Here is a 17,728-nt window from a genome sequence, read left to right as displayed (position 1 = left end):
CATGCTGCAGTGCCCACGGCTTCTGGCTTGAACCGTTGGCAGGCATGTGGCTGCATTTCCTAAATAAAAGGTAGATGTTTCTTCACTTCTGTTTCAATTTAATCTCTGCAGTTTAGATTAACCTGCAAAGACTGAATCAATTCAGCCTTAGGCTTTTTGACCGTCTGTACTTAGCCTTGAGGTCTGTTTGGATGTTTTATCATTCAGCACTACAGTAGTACTTGCTATATGATGTTCTTATTAGTTCTGGCTTTCATATATGAATATCAGTATTTCATATCCATAAATGTGTGTCTATCATACTTTCCAAATATTGGTCATCAGTACTGTATTTTAGCTACAACGACTGGAAACTGGTGAAAAAGTATTTTCTGAACTTAAAAGTTTATAGGATGTTTATTTCCAAAAAGATGATGAAAGACATTGCTGCTAAGCACAGGCAGTTGTGGTTCTTTTAGCAGATCTAGCATCAATAGTAGCACTATGTATGTTATCTTAATCTTTTAGACAATGGTTCAATTGGTTTGTGAGAGAGAGCACATTTTTACTGATATTCTGTTGCTGTGGAATCCAGTACATGTTCAGTGTCTTGGATTGTGTGTACCTGTGTGTGAGGAATACAGCTTTTTATCAAGGGGTGTGTCTACACGTTCATTAATGCACCTTAGTTTCCTGCACATTTAGTTTAGTACAGTAAAAGCTGTGCTATCCAGCATCTTACAAGATGGCATGCTCTACTAACTGGTATTCCGGCTTGTAAGATAAAGTGAAACTGGAAGTGGCCACCGCAGCACTTCTAGTTTCTCCGAGCACCCATGGCCGGGGGAAAGCAGCATGCGTTGCTGAGCCCCTATGGCCTGGGGGCATAACAGGTTATGTGGGGCTGTGCGGGTCCCACAGGATGGGCGGCGATGCGGTGGGAGGGATGGTGGTGCCGCGGGAGGGGTGGAGGGACACCCTAGACGCAGTGGGAGAAGTGGCAACTGGAGCCGCTCAATTAACCGGCATATTTTGTTATCTGGCATCCCCATTCCGGGGGGGGATGCCAGATAACAGAGCTTTTACTGTACTTGCTTAATGAAGTACTAATTAAATGCACAATAACTAGAATTACTGTGCAGTAGCACTGGTGCACGGTTATTTTGTGATGCATACTGTGCATTAGCCTAATAACACTGTGCCGTAGGCTATTAGCATGGTTTTTAGCTCTCGCACTACTGTGCAGCGCTATTAGGCTAATGCACAGTAAGTGCCTCGTGGAGATGCACCGAAAGGTTTGGAATTCTTTTCACCATAACTTCATTTTGTGTGTGTTGTAGCAGTGTCATGATACCTGCCCATGCTCTTAGCTCAAAACACTACCTTTATTGACTGTCACTTGCCACTGGTGCTTAAAAGTTTGGAATTTTATTTTCATTGCAATATGTCAGGTTGCGATAAGAATAACATCTAAGATTAGTATGTTAATAAAATAAGCAAATTACACAATTATCACTATAAACAGCTGTTTTTTGCAGTCTACCCAAAGCAGTCAATGTGATTGGGCCACAGAAGTTGTTTAATAGCCTGCCTTTCTTCTTGACCTAATAATATTATTTCTGGTAACAAAAATGCACTGTTTGTTCTTTTTCTCCCCAACTTATACAGCTGGCGCGGGTTTGATGTTGGCACAGGTTTGAGGTTAGGTATATGGAAGAATTGAGTTTGCAAGCTTCAGAACAATCTGTGTAAACCAGCCTGGTATCAGAGCTGAGCCATGGTTATGAAGCTGGCCACTAGGTGTCAATGTTTTCCATAAATGGAACTGAAACAGGACTACTGAGGGTGCACAAGGCTTCATAGATGAAGCGGAATAAAATGGTAAACCATTGTTGAAAAATTTAGTGTGGAAAGATTGCATCCGCAGAAGGCTGTGTTCTCTGTGCACTGCTGTAGGTTAAAATGCTACAGAGACGGGAAGCTTCTTCAGTGGCTAAGGACGAGCCGCTCTGAGAAGTGTTGCTATGAGACGTATAAGCATTTGCTGTTTCAAAGGATTTTCAAAACATTACAGGGAAGATGCCGCAGTAGAATCTACTATTGCTTAATAGGTACCAGGTGCACCCTTCTTGTGAAGGGTTTTTGAGAATGGCTGTATGAATTATACTGTGTGTAGAGCAAAGCATTTTGAATAAATGGAACATAAGACCGTTGTTTGCTGTGTGCCATGCTTCTGAACAGGCAGTAGAGATTCGCAGGCTCGTTCTCTTCTGAAGTAAAGATCTACCAATGTGCAATTTAATGTCCCGTACAAGAAACAAAACAACAATGTGCTAAGTGAACATACATAATCCTGAACAAAACCAACAGGAGAGCAAGTTAATATGTATTTTAATAATCTGTCTAAATTTCCCAATATAGCTGTTCCCTACCTAAGAGTCAGGACCTCAAAATCTGAGTTTTATACACAGCGATATGTATTATGTATCCTACTGGAAAGGTCTCATCTTTCTAGTGATATAAAATTCCTTATTCTAACCTTGTAGGGTCACAAAATATTAGGTGTTGGCTTTATTATTAGTGCAGGACTTATTTCTGACCTCCTTGTACGCTAAACCTGTAATTCTTTTGGGGGGTGAATTCCTTATTTAAGGAGTAGAAAGGACATTTTTTTTTCCTGGTAGAATAAATTACTGAAAATGGTAGGTATTGAAACCAGCTGGAGGTTGAACAGAAAATAAGTCCTTTGATTAATGGATGGAATACAGATGAGACAGCCAAAGGTGATCAATACAGTTTGACACCTGGATCACATGGCTATATATGGTTTTTACTATTTAGACATATACACTTTAAAAGCAGAGTCACAAACTTCAATTTTACACAGAACATAACTTTATAACCACACCAAATATAGTCATTGTGAAGAAGCTAGGGGCACTGGGCCACCTACTCAAGCTACCTCTATTAATCACTCTGTCTGGAGAGCCTTCTAATTGCTTGACTGCTGCAGGCAGTTTTAATAGCTGAAGGAGTTGCTTGAGGTGAGCTACAAGTACCCGATTGAAGGGTTTGCAACATTCACTCACTTGTCAGTGCGTTGTGGGAATTTCCCTGCTGAATGTGGGGACCTAAGTAATCAATTACTGCAGAATGTAATCTTTCTGTTTCTATCCCTTATGCCTTCATTAGACTGCAGATGGACAACTCCAGTGCCTCTCTTAGTGCTCATAGCCTTGCTCAGAAGCAGCAGAGTGAATATAACAAGACTTTGATAAGTTTTGGTGGTGCTGTCCAGAACCCCATGTGCAGAAATCTGTCGTAATGACTTTACTAGGACTGTCTATGAGCTCCCACCTTCCTAGGAGAGCGGTATTTGTTTTAGCTAAATTCATTTCAAATTATAGATGGTTAGCCATTAGTAAGTGGTGGGTGGTTCCAGCCTGGCTTCTTAGAATATAATTTTATATTCAAGGACAGATCATTTGATTCTTGATATCTTGTAAGATACCCAAGAAGAACTGAATGAATCAGATGCCACTAAACAGTTTTGCCTTCAAGGTAAAACAGGTCACACAGCACAACTTGCCAGGTTTTCTGGTGCCTGCTGAAGATTTAACTTATTGTGATTTGAAACATTTTGACATAATTAACATTTCAAAACCATATTGGGAGTTATGATTTTTTTGGTTCTCCTTTCAGTACCTGGACATCAGTTCATGATCGCATCTTGGCATTTCTTCCCTCAGAAAGAAATTGGAGAGTTATATCACCGACCCATTTGCTCTTCCCAAACTATTGCTAATGAATTAGGAAGAGTCTGCCTTTCCCTCAGGATCCCTCCAGGACTTGTAGTCTGGTGGTTTGCCCTTTTATATCAGCACCCTCTTTGCTTTATTGGTAGGTGTTTAGTGTAAGGAGGTAAACTTCGTATCCTTTATTACATTGTGCCTCAGTCCTGTGCTCCAAATAAATATATACTGGTGAGATTGATGCACCTGCTGTAACTAAGACCATACTGGGCACCTGACTTAGTTTAACTTAGTACCTTTGTGATTTCAGTAGCCATCTTTGCATTCGAATATTGTCAGAATCCAAGGTTTTAAAGCTGTTTCTTTCTCAAATGTTGAACAGAGATACTAATGAAACCTTTCACAAATAAATAAAATTGACCATATCTCATTTTCTGTTTGGGTGTATTAGTTATCTGAGTTATTCCTTGGGAAACCAAAATAGAAGCTATGTCAAAGGCAGCATATGCCATGATGATAGCACAGATGTTGTTTTCTTTAAGCATAGGAGGGAACTATGGTAATTTTGTGTACTATTCTGTGGTAACTCTTGGCAAAGGGTACTATTTTAATAGCACCACACTTGTATACAGGGTTGGATTAATGCATAGGGAAACTAGGCACATGCCTAGGGCCCTAAATGACGAGTTAAAGACGGGGGGTGTGTGTGTGTGTGTGTGTGTGTGTGTAAGTGGCTCCTGAGCTGCAGGGGCCCCAGTCCTTCCCTTCAGCAGTGGCACCTTCCGGGAGGGTGGCTAGCACGCCAGGGCCTGCACCTGCTCGGAGGCACTACGCAGCTCAATCCAACTCCTTTCTCAAGCCCGCCCTCGAGCATGTGTGGATATTTTATTTATATATATATGTACACGCACACATTATTTTGTAGGTGCCCATGAGTTTGTCTGCTTAGAGCCCACTAAGAGGTTAATCTGCCCCTGCTTATATATGGGTCTGTTTCAATTTTTCTTCATTCTGGGCATGAGTAAGAAGAGCAGTTCTGTCCACATGTTAATCACTCTTGGAGTACAGTGTTAATGTATATTCTATGTACAGGCAACCCCCGCTTAGCGCTCTTAATTGTTTCCTAAAAAAAATGAGTGTTAAGCAAAATTGAAAGTATTTGATGACCCAAGATAGTGACCAAAATTATTTTTAATGACCCAAGATGGCAACCACGAGCATTATAACAAAACTCGCTGAGCGCTAAGTGAAATCAAGTATCAATTTAAAATGAGTGTTATAGCAAAACAGCACTAAGCAAAACAGCGTTAAGTGGGGGTTGCCTGTAAACACATTCTTAAAGATGAAATGAAGCCTATACTGCCTTTCCTTTGACTCTATTTTTTAAATGAAAATCTGAATTTCCTTTATTGTCCAACAGTATTTCCTTATGATTTAACTCTGAAAACCTTTTGCATTCTGTTTTGATTTTAATTATAACATCAAGTAAGTTCACAGTTTTCTTCTGCACATAACGTGCTATACAAGTGGAGCTACACTGACACATTAGGGAAAACTCTTATATTGACCCAATAAGCCATCAGAATCTCTGAGAGTGGGTAGGTTCTGCTAATATGGAAAAGTTCTCATGAAACCATAGCAGTAGGCAACCACTGATCCTCTAGATCGTGGTGTACATGTAAGAGGTCTAGTCAAGTGCCTGATGAATCTGTTTGTATGGAGTCCTGCAACCATCACACCAAGACCTTCAACGTGTATGCCTACACAAGAGTATAGAGGAATAGAGGCTGTCCAAGACTTATCATCCCCCCTGTTAGACCACTGAAACAGACTCCAAAGGCCAGACATGGTCCAGATGTTCAATGTCGTGATGGCTGTAGTGTCTGCCAGAGAGCAACAGATAAGAACTGCTGCTAACTGCTCAGCGAGGGTGTTTTTCTGTCAGGGTGATGTCCCTGAGCCTTTCTTCAACCAAGGAGTACCCACAAGGCCCTAGGAACTAGGGTTTTGAGTTGCTCTGTATTTCCTTTACTCTGCAGCTTGCAACATTTGTGGTATTTTATAGGTGGTACCCTGCCATGACTAGTCCTACCACATTGTCCCTCTAGTCAGATGCATACCCAGGACCGTAAACACAGGGCCACATGGAACCATAAGCATTATGCATATTGTAATATGTACAAGACCAAATAAAGGTCATTATGTCTCTGAACCAGGGTATGCTGTGGAAAGCTAGGCAGGCTTTTATTGTGATTCTTTTAATAAAATTTCAAGCTTTTGTTTAAAAAATAGCACATTATTTTGCATTCAAAAACTGATCTTCATTAAAAACAAAGGCTAAATAGAAGTTTACCCTGACCATGAAAGATTTTCATTTTGACTTGAGTCAAGTATTTTGTGTAAACATGAAATTAAAATTTTTAGGGTTCATTATTTTTGGCAAAATCCAGGGAAACATTTAGCAGCCTTTTCTTGCAGACCCTTCCTTGCATAGAGATGCTGTTTATCAACCACATTGGATGGTGTTCCACTCCTCAATCACTCCTGTTGCATTTAGTGGACGTGCTGCTCGTGGTGGCACTGCAGAGTATCATATTATCTTAGTTTTTTTCAGGATAAGGGGCAACATATTTGGTGATTCATAGGTAACACCTGTGGACTCCTCATAGCTTCAGTTAGTTTGCTCTCCAGTATAACTCAAGTCAGACTTTTGGACTTTAAGCATCTTAATGGTTTCCAACAGCATCTGGCTGAAGCTTCTGTGAATGTTTAGGGGGAAAAAAGTATCATTTTAAATCCCTTTCCAGTGTTGACCAATGGGGAAGAAGTAGATTTTCAGTCCCCTAAGAGGGCTTTAATGACACTGACAATAATATGCAAACATGTCTGAACTGTGATTTAAATACAAAGTATTTTCTAAATCCTAGAATCTAGAAGTGTATTTATCTGAAACCAAATGCCCTGGTACCATCTTGTATAGATTAGCACTATATGGGAATATTTGTAGGGTAGATATTTTTATAGCCTCCTTTATAACCCACTTTTCCAACATAGGAATGTATTGAATAGTATACCCAACTTCAAGCATGTGAATCAATCCATTGACAACTCAAGTTCTTGAGGTTGGTGTCCCTGATGGGCCTTCTTGTGTCACTCCTGGGAGCTCTGCCCTCCTGGTTGGTGGCTACTCCCTGTCCGGACCTGTTTGTTACCATGGGTGTTCATTCTCCCGCGTTGCCAACCCCACTCTTGCCTGCCATGACTTGTTGTTTCCCCAGTGGGGTGGGGCTAGTTCACGGGTCCCTCGGTGGCCTGGGCTTCACCCACCAGTTGCACACGGGGCTCCGGCACCCCTACACCCCGGCTTCACGTCACCTATGGGCTCCACTTCCCCATGCGTGCTCCGTGCTGCTTCTGCAGGCTTCTCAGCCAGCTTTCGTACTCGATCCCACAATCCGTGGGATACTCCTACCTTAATGTCGACCACTTCACAGTAGCCTGCACCGGTGCCTCAGTCGCACCCTCTATAGGCCCCACGCCACAAGTCCTTCACCCGGTGCGACACTCCCCACTTGGAGTTACTGACGTCCTAACTACCTCGCTGACCCTCCACCAGATCCCTATTAGCCTGCTTGGGGGGGAAGGGACTCCCCTTAGTTGCTCTCTGGCTGCCCCGCTCCTGTTCCTTTAACCGACGTCTGCTGGTCTTGGTGGCGATCCTGCCCTGATCTCCCTCCAGCCAGGTGGTCCTCGGTCCTTCGCCCCTCTTTGGCGTGGCCCGCACCCACTGTCTTGGAACTTACTTCGGGGTCCTCGGAATCCTCCTGGGTCATTCCGATCTTCAGTCTCTCACCCGATCCATCGCTTCTGGGTCGATCCACCGGCGCCCCCATCGTCGGGCTTCCCTTCTGGGTCACTGCTCCCTCCGGCACGCTGGCTCGGCGTTGCCCGTCTCGGGGATCCCGCGCCATTGCTGGCCCTAACTGCTGCTTGATCCCCGAGCTATCTGCTTTCTCTGGAGCGGCAGTCACCATTTTTAAAACCCCCGGCCGGCATCTGACGCTACCGCCAGCTGCTGGCCGCAGCTGTACGAAGATGCAGTTAACGAGCCGCACTGGTTCTCCCTCCGGCTCTGCATCTCTCCTGTCCTGGGCTTCAGAAAAGTGTCCCTTGTTACCTCGGCCCCCGGGACAGTTGGGTATAGGCTGAAGTGCTTTTGTAAACCAGTATTTATTTATATTTACCATATACTTATAGTGCTGGATTCTTTAAAGTTTTTTTTTTCTTTTAAAATGCCATAGATTTTTAAATACAGACCTGGGCTTTTCCACAGAAATTTTATAATTGTACCATCATCTTCTGTGCCCTACAGAAAAATAAGCCCAACTATATTTGGAACACTCTTTTTATTGAAACTTCAGATTATAAATTAATTTCAGGAAAAATAGGTTTGAGGGTGACTTTAATGTGGGTTAACTTTACTTTTCAGTCCTCCTTTTTCTCAAAACTGCCAAGATGTATAGAAAATAAGTTGGAGTTGATTTCAATTAGATATGTAGGTGGAATAATGAAAGCTAATAGTATATTATTTCTATATTCCTCCATATTGTAATCTATTTTCTATAATACCATATGAATGTTATCCATGCTTTCTAAGCAGCTGGGTCAGTTGTTTCCATCGCATTCTTTTAGCTTTGAAGAGTTCCATAGAAATGGTGGATGCTTGCAAATTAATACTTAGTGTTATTTTCTGCTAATCAGATGAAGCTGTCCTTATTGAACATAAATGTGGTATCAGTAATTACTGTGTTAAAACTAGTACTGCACAGAATATGCTGTTAATTAAACTTGTTGCATTTGAATGGCTTCTTTTGGATCACTATATAGAACAAAACTGTTTTGAACAATAAATGAAACCACTTTTTTCTGAGACCTGGAACTGCAGATGGTCAGAATATATGTGAAGTACCTAGACTCTGAATTAGTCTTTTGTATGAAAGAGAAAGGTAATTTGAATGTTTGAACTCCCCCTTCCTCCCACACATACACAGAAAACTTGTCTTAAAATGAACAATTCTCTAAATAAAGACTAATTAGGAGCTAAATTAATTAGAAGGTGTGATTTGAAAAGACATTGATGAGAAGAGTCTGTCATTTTAGACAAATGGAACAGAGCTAAATAAATTAGGCTCCATTAATATCTCATTGTTCTGAAAGCAGCTTTCTTTTATTGCATTCATTAGAGGGTACTACTTGAAATGAGCCTTTGCTGGCCATTATGGATTCAGCACTCATTTACCAATGCCTAACACACAGCTCCTGCATTAAAAAATATTCCAACAAATCCTCAGAGTTCTTTCAAATTAATATTTATATTTTCTGGGTACTCTGCTTTTCATCTGCAACATACTCTGCAGTGAACATTAATTTTTTTTCACACTGAGTTGCAAGAAAAGAAGCTTTATATCAAACAGTGTGGAAGCCATAAGTCTGAAATTACTTAATAAATAAATAAAGCAGACTCATAAGTTCTCTAATATACAATAGATCTTCTCTTCCCTCCTTCCTCAGGTTAATGGTCTTCTAGCACTGTTTATTTGGATAGAAAACACAGTGCCACTTGATTACTTCAAAATTCCTGTAGTCCTTTGATGACTTTTTAAAGCTGTGTTCTAAAGGGTTCCTGCATCGTATAATTAGGACCATTTGAAAATTCATAGGTTGTCATGTGTTTCTCCCTTTCAGAAATTAAATATATCTTTTTTCTTATCCCCTTCTCCTGTAGATGGAGTGTTTGGGAGATGTCAACGGGTGCCGGTGATAGACATATATAAATATGAAGTTTCACCCCCCATTCTTCAGCGTCTACGGATCATCTTAGAGAAGCTCTCACAACGAGGTACAGTAAAAAGGGGGGTGGGAAGTGTGCACCTTTGAGCAAGACCTTGTACCTGTTGAGGATGGGCTGAATATTTAGTTTATTGTGATTTGAAGCATTTTGACAAAAATAACATTTCAAAACCGTGAGTTGTGACTTTTTTGGCATGCTTTTCACTTAATTCAGTACCTGGACATCAGTATGTGATTGCATCCTAGCATTTCTTCCCTCAGAAAGAAGATGGAGAGTTACATCACCAATATCCATTTGTTCCTCCCAAAGTGACTACTAATAATGAGTTAGGAAGAGATTTTCCCTGTTGTTTCTGCCTTTTCCTCAGGTTCATCCCTTCAGGACTTGTAATTTGGCGTGTTCACAATTTCATGTCAGCAGCCCTGATTGTCCTTGTATGTGTGTAAGCGTTCCTGCCGGTGTAAATCAACAGGATGGAAGAGTAATTTTGGCAAGCGTATATACTGTGTTTTCCCCTTCACATGTAATGCACATCTTTTTTTCCAAAAACCAAAAATTGGGGTGCATATTGTGAGATAAATGGTATGGGCAAAAGTGAAAGGAAAGTATGGGTTGATCCCAGGGAGAACAGAGCTGGCTTAGCTTCCTTACTGTTTTTACTAGTTATTTACTACAAGGAAAAACATTTTTTTTCTTCATTCTGCCTTTCAAAAGCAAGGTACCTATCTTAATCTGTGGTGCATTGTACGTGAGAAAATGCAGCACAGCAGTGCACTGCAACACATTGGGAGATGGAAGTATGAGGCCCACAGTTTACTAGGATTTTGTTTTTTTACCAGCTAGGAGAAATTCCTAATTTCCTAATAAATTCCTCCTCCACCTTTTTTAGCTGAACTGTTCTAGCTCCATTTAGTAGCTAAATCTAGCATGTCTTTTGCAGTTATTAGTGAACCTTCACTGACTTAATCCCTATGCAGACAGTGGTAGTTGGCTCTTAGCCTGAAGTCAAGCAGATGCAATTTATGAGATGCATCTTATGGGCGCATCCTCATGAGCAGGATGCATTTCCCTGGGGACAAACAGCAGTGGCACAATGTGTGTCACTGGTACTTGTACTTGGGGAATGCCCAGGCCACATGCGCTCTGGCACATAGTATGTTGCCCTGGGTGGGGTAGGGGAGGCTGGGGCCAGCGACTGTGTTAGCGCCAGCAGGCTTACCTGGGGTGCTGGAGGCCTCCGGTAGCTGCAGGTACAGCAGTCCTGCAGCTGGAGCATGGCTTCAGCCAGCCAAACGCCAGTTTTAGGTGATGTATGCTTCTGCCACGTGTGCCACCCTGCTTTATTTAACCATCAGATTTTTTTGAACCCAGGATCTCCTGGTGTCAAAAATTGCCTCCCCCGCCCCACACCGCAATTTAGCAGCGTGAGGAACATCTGCATATGTGGCACCACACTCTCACATTCATCTGGACACACCCTGTGGGTTTAAGCTCATGAAAGCTTTTGCATCTCTGATTTAGTCAGTAAAGTGCATCTCTACCGTGCCTTAATCCCTAAGATGACATCAAGGTGATGGAAACATTGAGAGAGAAAGATCTGGGTCTCTGAATGGCTTAATCTGAAAGCAGCAAAACAAAACTTGGAGCAAAATCAAGGATGGCAACTTGGAAAAAACTTCTACAAGCAAAAAAAAAACTTTTGTGGTGTTGGCAGATGGAAAAGATGCAAGGCCTTGTATTTTACATTTTTATTTTAAATTATTGGAATAACTTACTGTGCACCCTCACCAGTTTATAGGCTTTCATCTGGATGATTCAAAAATAGCTTGAGGGTTTATTTCTTGTCCAGCTACTGCCCATTTTACTGCAGTGAGCATGAGTCGGAATGAGTGATACTGATTTAGAGCACCCCAGCTTGCCTCCAGGGTTTTGCTTTTCATGAAAACTTTGTAAAAGCTGGAGAAATGGAAATTTTTTGAATAAGACAACTGTGCAGCCAGATATCTAGAGATATTTAATCTCCCAAACCACTGAAGGACATAGGGCCAGCAAATGGATATGAAGTATGGACCTCCTGCTTACCTCTGATTTACCTGTTGTCCCCCCCGGCTCCTGTGCAGGGCACTATCTTTAATTAAGAAGCTTGTTCTGATTTAAAATCTCTCTGGGCTATCTGTGGCCTGCTATCTATCCAAAACTCACTTTTTTCTCTCTTGTTCTGCTTTTACCCTCATGAAGGGACATGAAGGATTCACCCACTAAATGCATGGCTGGGAATGAAAAGAAAGTTATTAGTGTTTCATTATTAGAATATGCTTAGGAGCACTGTGCATGGACACAAAAATGTTCATCATATATGCTTGAACTTTGATGCTGTGTTCTTAGCATGGAAGGCCTGCAGTCTGGCATCCATCTATAAAAATGGCTACAACAGATAGACAGAAAACTCTCTTCTCAGCATTCTTCATGAGTGCTGAAGTATTTACTGAACAAAAAAAGTAACACCATACAGATACTGGGCCAGTAGAGCTGATCAGACGTTCAGCTCAGTAGAAATATTTTAAATGTAACTCCTAAAATGACAGTCCTCCAAGATTAGTTTTATTAGCATTTGATTGACCTATGCATCACTTTTCCAATGATGTTCAGAGGAAGTTTTTGTTTCTTCCTGGAGTCATCAAGGTTAATGTGTCCAGCCGATAGTTTATATATAAGCATCCATGGATGATTAGTGCAAGATTAGTGCTGCTTTTCATTGAACTCTGCACAAAGTACCATGACCCTTTCATGCAGTACTACAGATATGAGGGTGCATGTGAACAGTCGGGAATGTCTCACAGAAGGGAAAGTCTAATTGTAAAAGCTCATTTTCAAAGTTGTGCTAGTTTTGCTTTATTCTTAAGCAGCAGAGCTGATTAGCTCCACTTCAGATGAAGCCACATCTACCATACAAAGAGCAAGTTCAAACTTCACCGTATTAATTATTGGCAAGAAACCCCTACAAGGGTGTTTCTGCAAAGACTATATAGTAATTTACAGAATAATAATTCTGGGATAAATAAAACCTTTGTTAGCAGCTGCATTAGAGATATAGTCGATTGGGATTTTTGTTTCTTAACTTGAGTGATTTTTCTAGTATTCTCGTATTTTTGATATTTTTACAATGGGTCAGACCTTTGTTTCTTTTTCTACTCTTCCTGAAGTTTTGTTCTGTTGGTATTACTTTCCCCCGTTTTCTTCTGCTTGTAACATGCCTACCTCTATTTCTTTGTTGCTAAGAAAACTTCCATCTTCATTTTTCTTTACTGTTTTGTTGCTACTTATTTCTAAGTGATGCTTACTATCAAAGTGAAGGACAAATTGAAGTTTGCAGGTTCTTTTGCAATAGAACACAGTAAAATATAGTGTAAAGCCTCAGTGATATATGCTGTATTAGGAAAGTATACAACAGAAGACTGGATGAATCATTGTTCGTGTTAATCTTCTTAATAAAGGAGTTTGGCCTTAAACTGAACAAAAGTTTCATGAGTGCAATTCATCTGGTCTGTCTAGCCACGGTGTCCAAGATACACCCATCTTTGTCTAAACGAGCTGCTAGCAAGGCCTCATAGTTGGAGGGAAGCAGAACTACATGATTTCTTACAGTACAATAATCACTGGGCTTTCAGATTTCATCTGCTTATAACATTTTCATGTATATTGTCCTTGGAGTCAATCAGGTCTCTAGCAATGCCTATTACGATATTTTCCTGAAGCTGGTTTTACGAATTTGAGTATTGGTGGCATAAAAGCCCACTTTTTGGTTGCTGAAACACAGCAGGTCCTTATGAAGCATTTTATAAAATGGATCCTTCTGTAATCCATAAAGAGATGGTACAATGTTTTCATTCCCAAAGTTAGAGCAGACAAGAAAATGTAGCTCAAATGTAAGTTACTGCAGACCAACATTAAGCATTGTAAAAGATAAACTGGGTGTAACCTGGGAAGGAGAATGGTTAAGATTGTGCATCCCCTGAAGACATGGGCGGATCTAGGATTTTGAAAAGGGGGATGTAGATGGTGTGATGTATCATTATGTGTAACACAATAAACATTTTTCTCCAGTTAGAAGGAAACTAGAAGCTTTACTTATAAACAAGGGCCTAGAGCTGTATAATTCAATTCAAGATTGAAGGAAAAAAAATTGGAATGTGCATTAGTTTGTTACATATGATATAAAAACACAAAAACCTAGGCAAGAATAATCAAAATATGTCGTTTTATTAGTTCTGTAGTCAGTTAACTGTACATTTCTGTAGTCAGTTAACTGTACATTTTTTTCATATTCCATAAAACAAAATCAAGCCTTCTTGAGTATCTTGACAGTGCCTCCAATGCTTCACTGAAAGTGATTTTCCACACCTGAGCTAATATTTCTACATTTGAGTCCATTTTTTAGCTAGAGTTAAAAAAAAGAAAAAAAAAATAGAAGTCTGCAGGGCTGTGAAATAGAAGCTACAGTACTAGGAGCAGGTAACATATAGCAGCATTGCAGCTGTGAGGATAGGTATAGTAGCGCAACCATTAAAGACAACCTAAAAGGAAAGGGGGTCATTCATACTTGTAGAATGAAGAATTTAGAAGGAATCCAGTAAATGATAATGATCCATGAACTCAGTTGACTCCTTTGCTGCTGCCTAAATAGAAATGTCACTGTGTCATGGCGTGGGGTCTAGGAGCGGCCATGATCCCTCTGGCCCCCCTACCGTGTCAATTAGACAATCCAGCACCCTCTATCCTCACCCACCACGTCTTTGCTGTTAAATGGTTCAATTAGGGAGGCTGCCTTTTATCTCCTAATACACGGTATTTGCTGAACTATCCCCTGTTCCGTATGGGGTGACTCGATACACCCCAGCCTTAAGGGCTATGCGTGCCTCCTACCTCCCCTTTAGCACACCCCAAGCCTCGCAGCTCTTCCGGAAGTTGTCAGGTCCTTCTCTTTTCTGTGCCCTGGCCGGCGCCCCTGGGCTTGCCATGCGACCAGCGCCCCTTACTACTAATTAGCCCTGTCGGGCTCACGAATGGTATTCTTCCCCACTGGGCTAGTGGCCTAAGCCTCCCCTAGCCCCTCTGGGTTCCTGTCAATAACAATTATCCAATTAGGCTCAGGCAACCTAAGCCTTACCTGGCCCCTCTGGGTCCTGTCAATCATGTGTGTCCAGTTAGGCTCAGGTGGCCAGAGCTTTACCTGGCCCCTATGGGTTCCTATTACTGTGGAAGCCCTCCGGAACGCCTTCTAGGCCGCACCCCTCTTGGGGTGACTGTCAATCATACACGCCCCTCTTAGGGTTGCTTCTTACTACACGTGCCCTGCCTGGGGCCTCTCTTCAACACATACACGCTTCCACGGCTTCTTGGCACTTTCTCTGGGCTCTATATAGCCACTGACACGCCCTCGCTGGGCTAGTCCTCTTTACAGCACCCACCCTGGGCTTTCACTCATGTGGCTCCCACACCTGGAGCCCAATATGAGTCCCTACAGGCTTCACTCTGCTGCTAGGACCCTTGGGCGGAGTCCTCTGCCCCGCTCGGGCCTCTCACTATCACCCATACAGGTCTACCTGCTGTGCCGCCTCGGCACTGAACAGCTGTGCCGTCCCAGGCACCACTCGTTTGCCCACACAGAGCACCGGGAACCCCCGTGCAACTGGGGAGCTCCCGTGAGGCCTCCTCGCATCCCTACAGCCTCACCCGGTCCTCCGGTATTAAACTCAAAGCAATAACATAAGCCCATCGGCTACAACTCAACAACAAGAAGCCTCCTAGCTTATAACCTACGGTCCATGCTCCCTTGGCTCTCTAGCTATGACCTCCCAGCCTGGGTTCTCTCTACCCTTACCACGCCGTAGCCGCTTGGGTGGTCAGGTTGCAACCATCAGCTCTGCTTTGTTCAACTCTCCCACAGAGCTCCTGCTCCTGCAGCTTCCAGAAGGGGACTGCTCCCTAGGCTCCGGCCTGGGCTGTTTATAAAGGCCCGGCCCTGCCCCCTTCTAATCACGTGACCAGCCTGGTTGCCCCAGCAACCGGCACCTGGGCTGCCCTGGAGATTGGCAGCTACCCTTCTCCACTTCTAGGAACAGGGCACATAAGTGCCCCTGTGACACACTGCTATGCAGTTGGCTTTAAACTTTGGATGAAGCAGGAACCAAAGGTGCTGTGCAAGTGCATTAGTGCACCCCCTGCCCCTCCCACCTCCCAGGTCTGCTCCTGCCTGAAGAAGATGGAAGTACTTATCAGTGGTCTTCTCACTCATCTTTACAAGTCACTCTGTGGGAGACAAAAGAAAAATTACCCTGTGAAATTCAAGAGGTATGGTAAATATTCTGTTTAGCTTCCATTATTGACTTGGAATGTACCAAATGGGCTTAAAAACATGTCTTTTTTCTTTTGTCCAGACAGTTCCTCCATATAGGCAGCAAGTGGATGACACATAGGCTAGGGACAGAAGTTACACATAAACTGGTTTAAGTGATCAGAAACTGGTTTAAACCTGTAACAGAACAGAACAGAGGCTCAGTGCACATAAACCAGTTTCAAAATGGCTGAAACCAGGTTACAATAAACCTGGTTGAGTGTAGAGACCATGTAGATCCCCATCTGGTCGGGGGTGAGGCAGGGCTGTCCCCTCAGCCCCATCATCTTCAACCACTCCGAGCCATGGCGGGTGGCCCCGGGGTGCTCGACCTGTATGGCCAGAAGTTGAGTGTCCTGGCCTACACAGACGTCCTCGTCCTCCTTGCCCCCGATGCCACCCAGCTGCAGCAGATACTAGACATGATGTCCGGGGCGGCCAGGTGGATGGGCCTGTGCTTCAGCATTGCCAAGTGTACCTCCCTCACGTTGACGGCAGGCAGAAGAGCCATGCCCTGGACTCCACCCTCACAATCCAGGACCAGGCAATGAGGCACCTGCATGATGGCGAGGCCTACTGCCACCTGGGGACACCCACCGGGCCAAGCAGATGCCAGAGGAGACCATCAACGGGATCGTGCAGGATGCCCACAAGCTGGACTTGTCCTTGCTGGCCCCCTGGCAGAAGATAGACGCAGTGAACACCTTCCTCATCCCCCGCGTCGCATTCGTCCTGAGAGGCTTGGCAGTCCTCTCAAGAAGGCGGACACTGAGATCCGGCAGCTGCTCAAGAAGTGGCTGCACCTGCCGCTAAGGGCTAGCAACAAGGTCCTGCACATCCCCTACCAGCAGGGAGGTGCCAACGTCCCCCTCTGCAACATCACGGTGGTCACCTATGCCTTCCACCTCCTGACCTGCCCGGATGCAACGGTAAGTATCATCGCCGCCAGCGCCCTTGAGGAGACTGCCTGCAAGAGGATTGTGAGGCAGCTGACCAGACAAGACTTGGCCACCTTCCTCAGCAGCTTGCTGGAGGGCGAGTTCAGCTGAGATGGCGGGGACTTTGCCTCGTTGTGGAGCCAAGCCCGCAATGCGACACACTGCCTCGGGAAATGCATTGGCTCTGCTGTGCCTGGACCTGGACCGAGGAGCACCGGGAGCTGGGAGTCTCCCTGCAACCAGCCCCACACACTGACCACATCATCGTGATGCCCCGCATGAGGACCTTCCTGGAGAGGTTCCTGAAGGATGCCATCCGAAACAAGTATACCAGTGACCTGAGGGCCAAACCCAACCAGGACAAGGTCTCTGATGTCACCTCGAAGTGGGACGCTAGCAACCACTTCATGCCCGGCGGGAGCTTTGCGGACTGGCGTTTTCTCCACCGCGCCTGCCTCAACTGTCTGCCTCTGAACGGGGCTGTGCGCTTTGGCCACCGGGACGAGAGGTGGCGACAGTGCGGCTACGTGGCAGTGATCCTCCCCCACGTGCTGTGCAGCTGCAAGCCGTATACCAGAGCCTGGCAACTCTGCCACAACGTTGTCCAGGACTGCCTGGTGAGGGCCATCCTGGCTGTGGCAGGGGAGATCTCCGTGAACTGCACCATCCCAGGCTGCGAGAGCCAGATGCGACCTGACATAGTCATCACCAATGAAGAGGTCAAGAAGGTCGTGATCATGGACGTCACCATCCCCTTCGAGAACTAGCGCCAAGCCTTCACTGACACCTAGGCTCGCAAGCGGGAGAAGTACGC

The 17,728-nt window shown here is 43.9% G+C and overlaps 1 protein-coding gene across 1 annotated transcript in view; it reads left to right on the top strand.

Moving 5' to 3' along the window:
- The window catches only part of PTPRN2 (protein tyrosine phosphatase, receptor type N2), an 870,593-nt gene that overhangs the window by 151,379 nt on the left and 701,486 nt on the right, over nucleotides 1–17,728 (top strand). The window contains exon 3 of the mRNA XM_019528486.1: nucleotides 9,517–9,630. Within this exon, the coding sequence (XP_019384031.1) occupies nucleotides 9,517–9,630 (114 nt within the window). The remainder of the gene's footprint in view (nucleotides 1–9,516; nucleotides 9,631–17,728) is intronic.

The sequence above is a fragment of the Crocodylus porosus genome, unplaced genomic scaffold, assembly GCF_001723895.1.
Source record: "Crocodylus porosus isolate Cpor-Errol unplaced genomic scaffold, CroPor_comp1, whole genome shotgun sequence".
NCBI lineage: Eukaryota > Metazoa > Chordata > Crocodylia > Crocodylidae > Crocodylus > Crocodylus porosus.
This window is presented reverse-complemented; position numbering and strand designations above follow the sequence as displayed.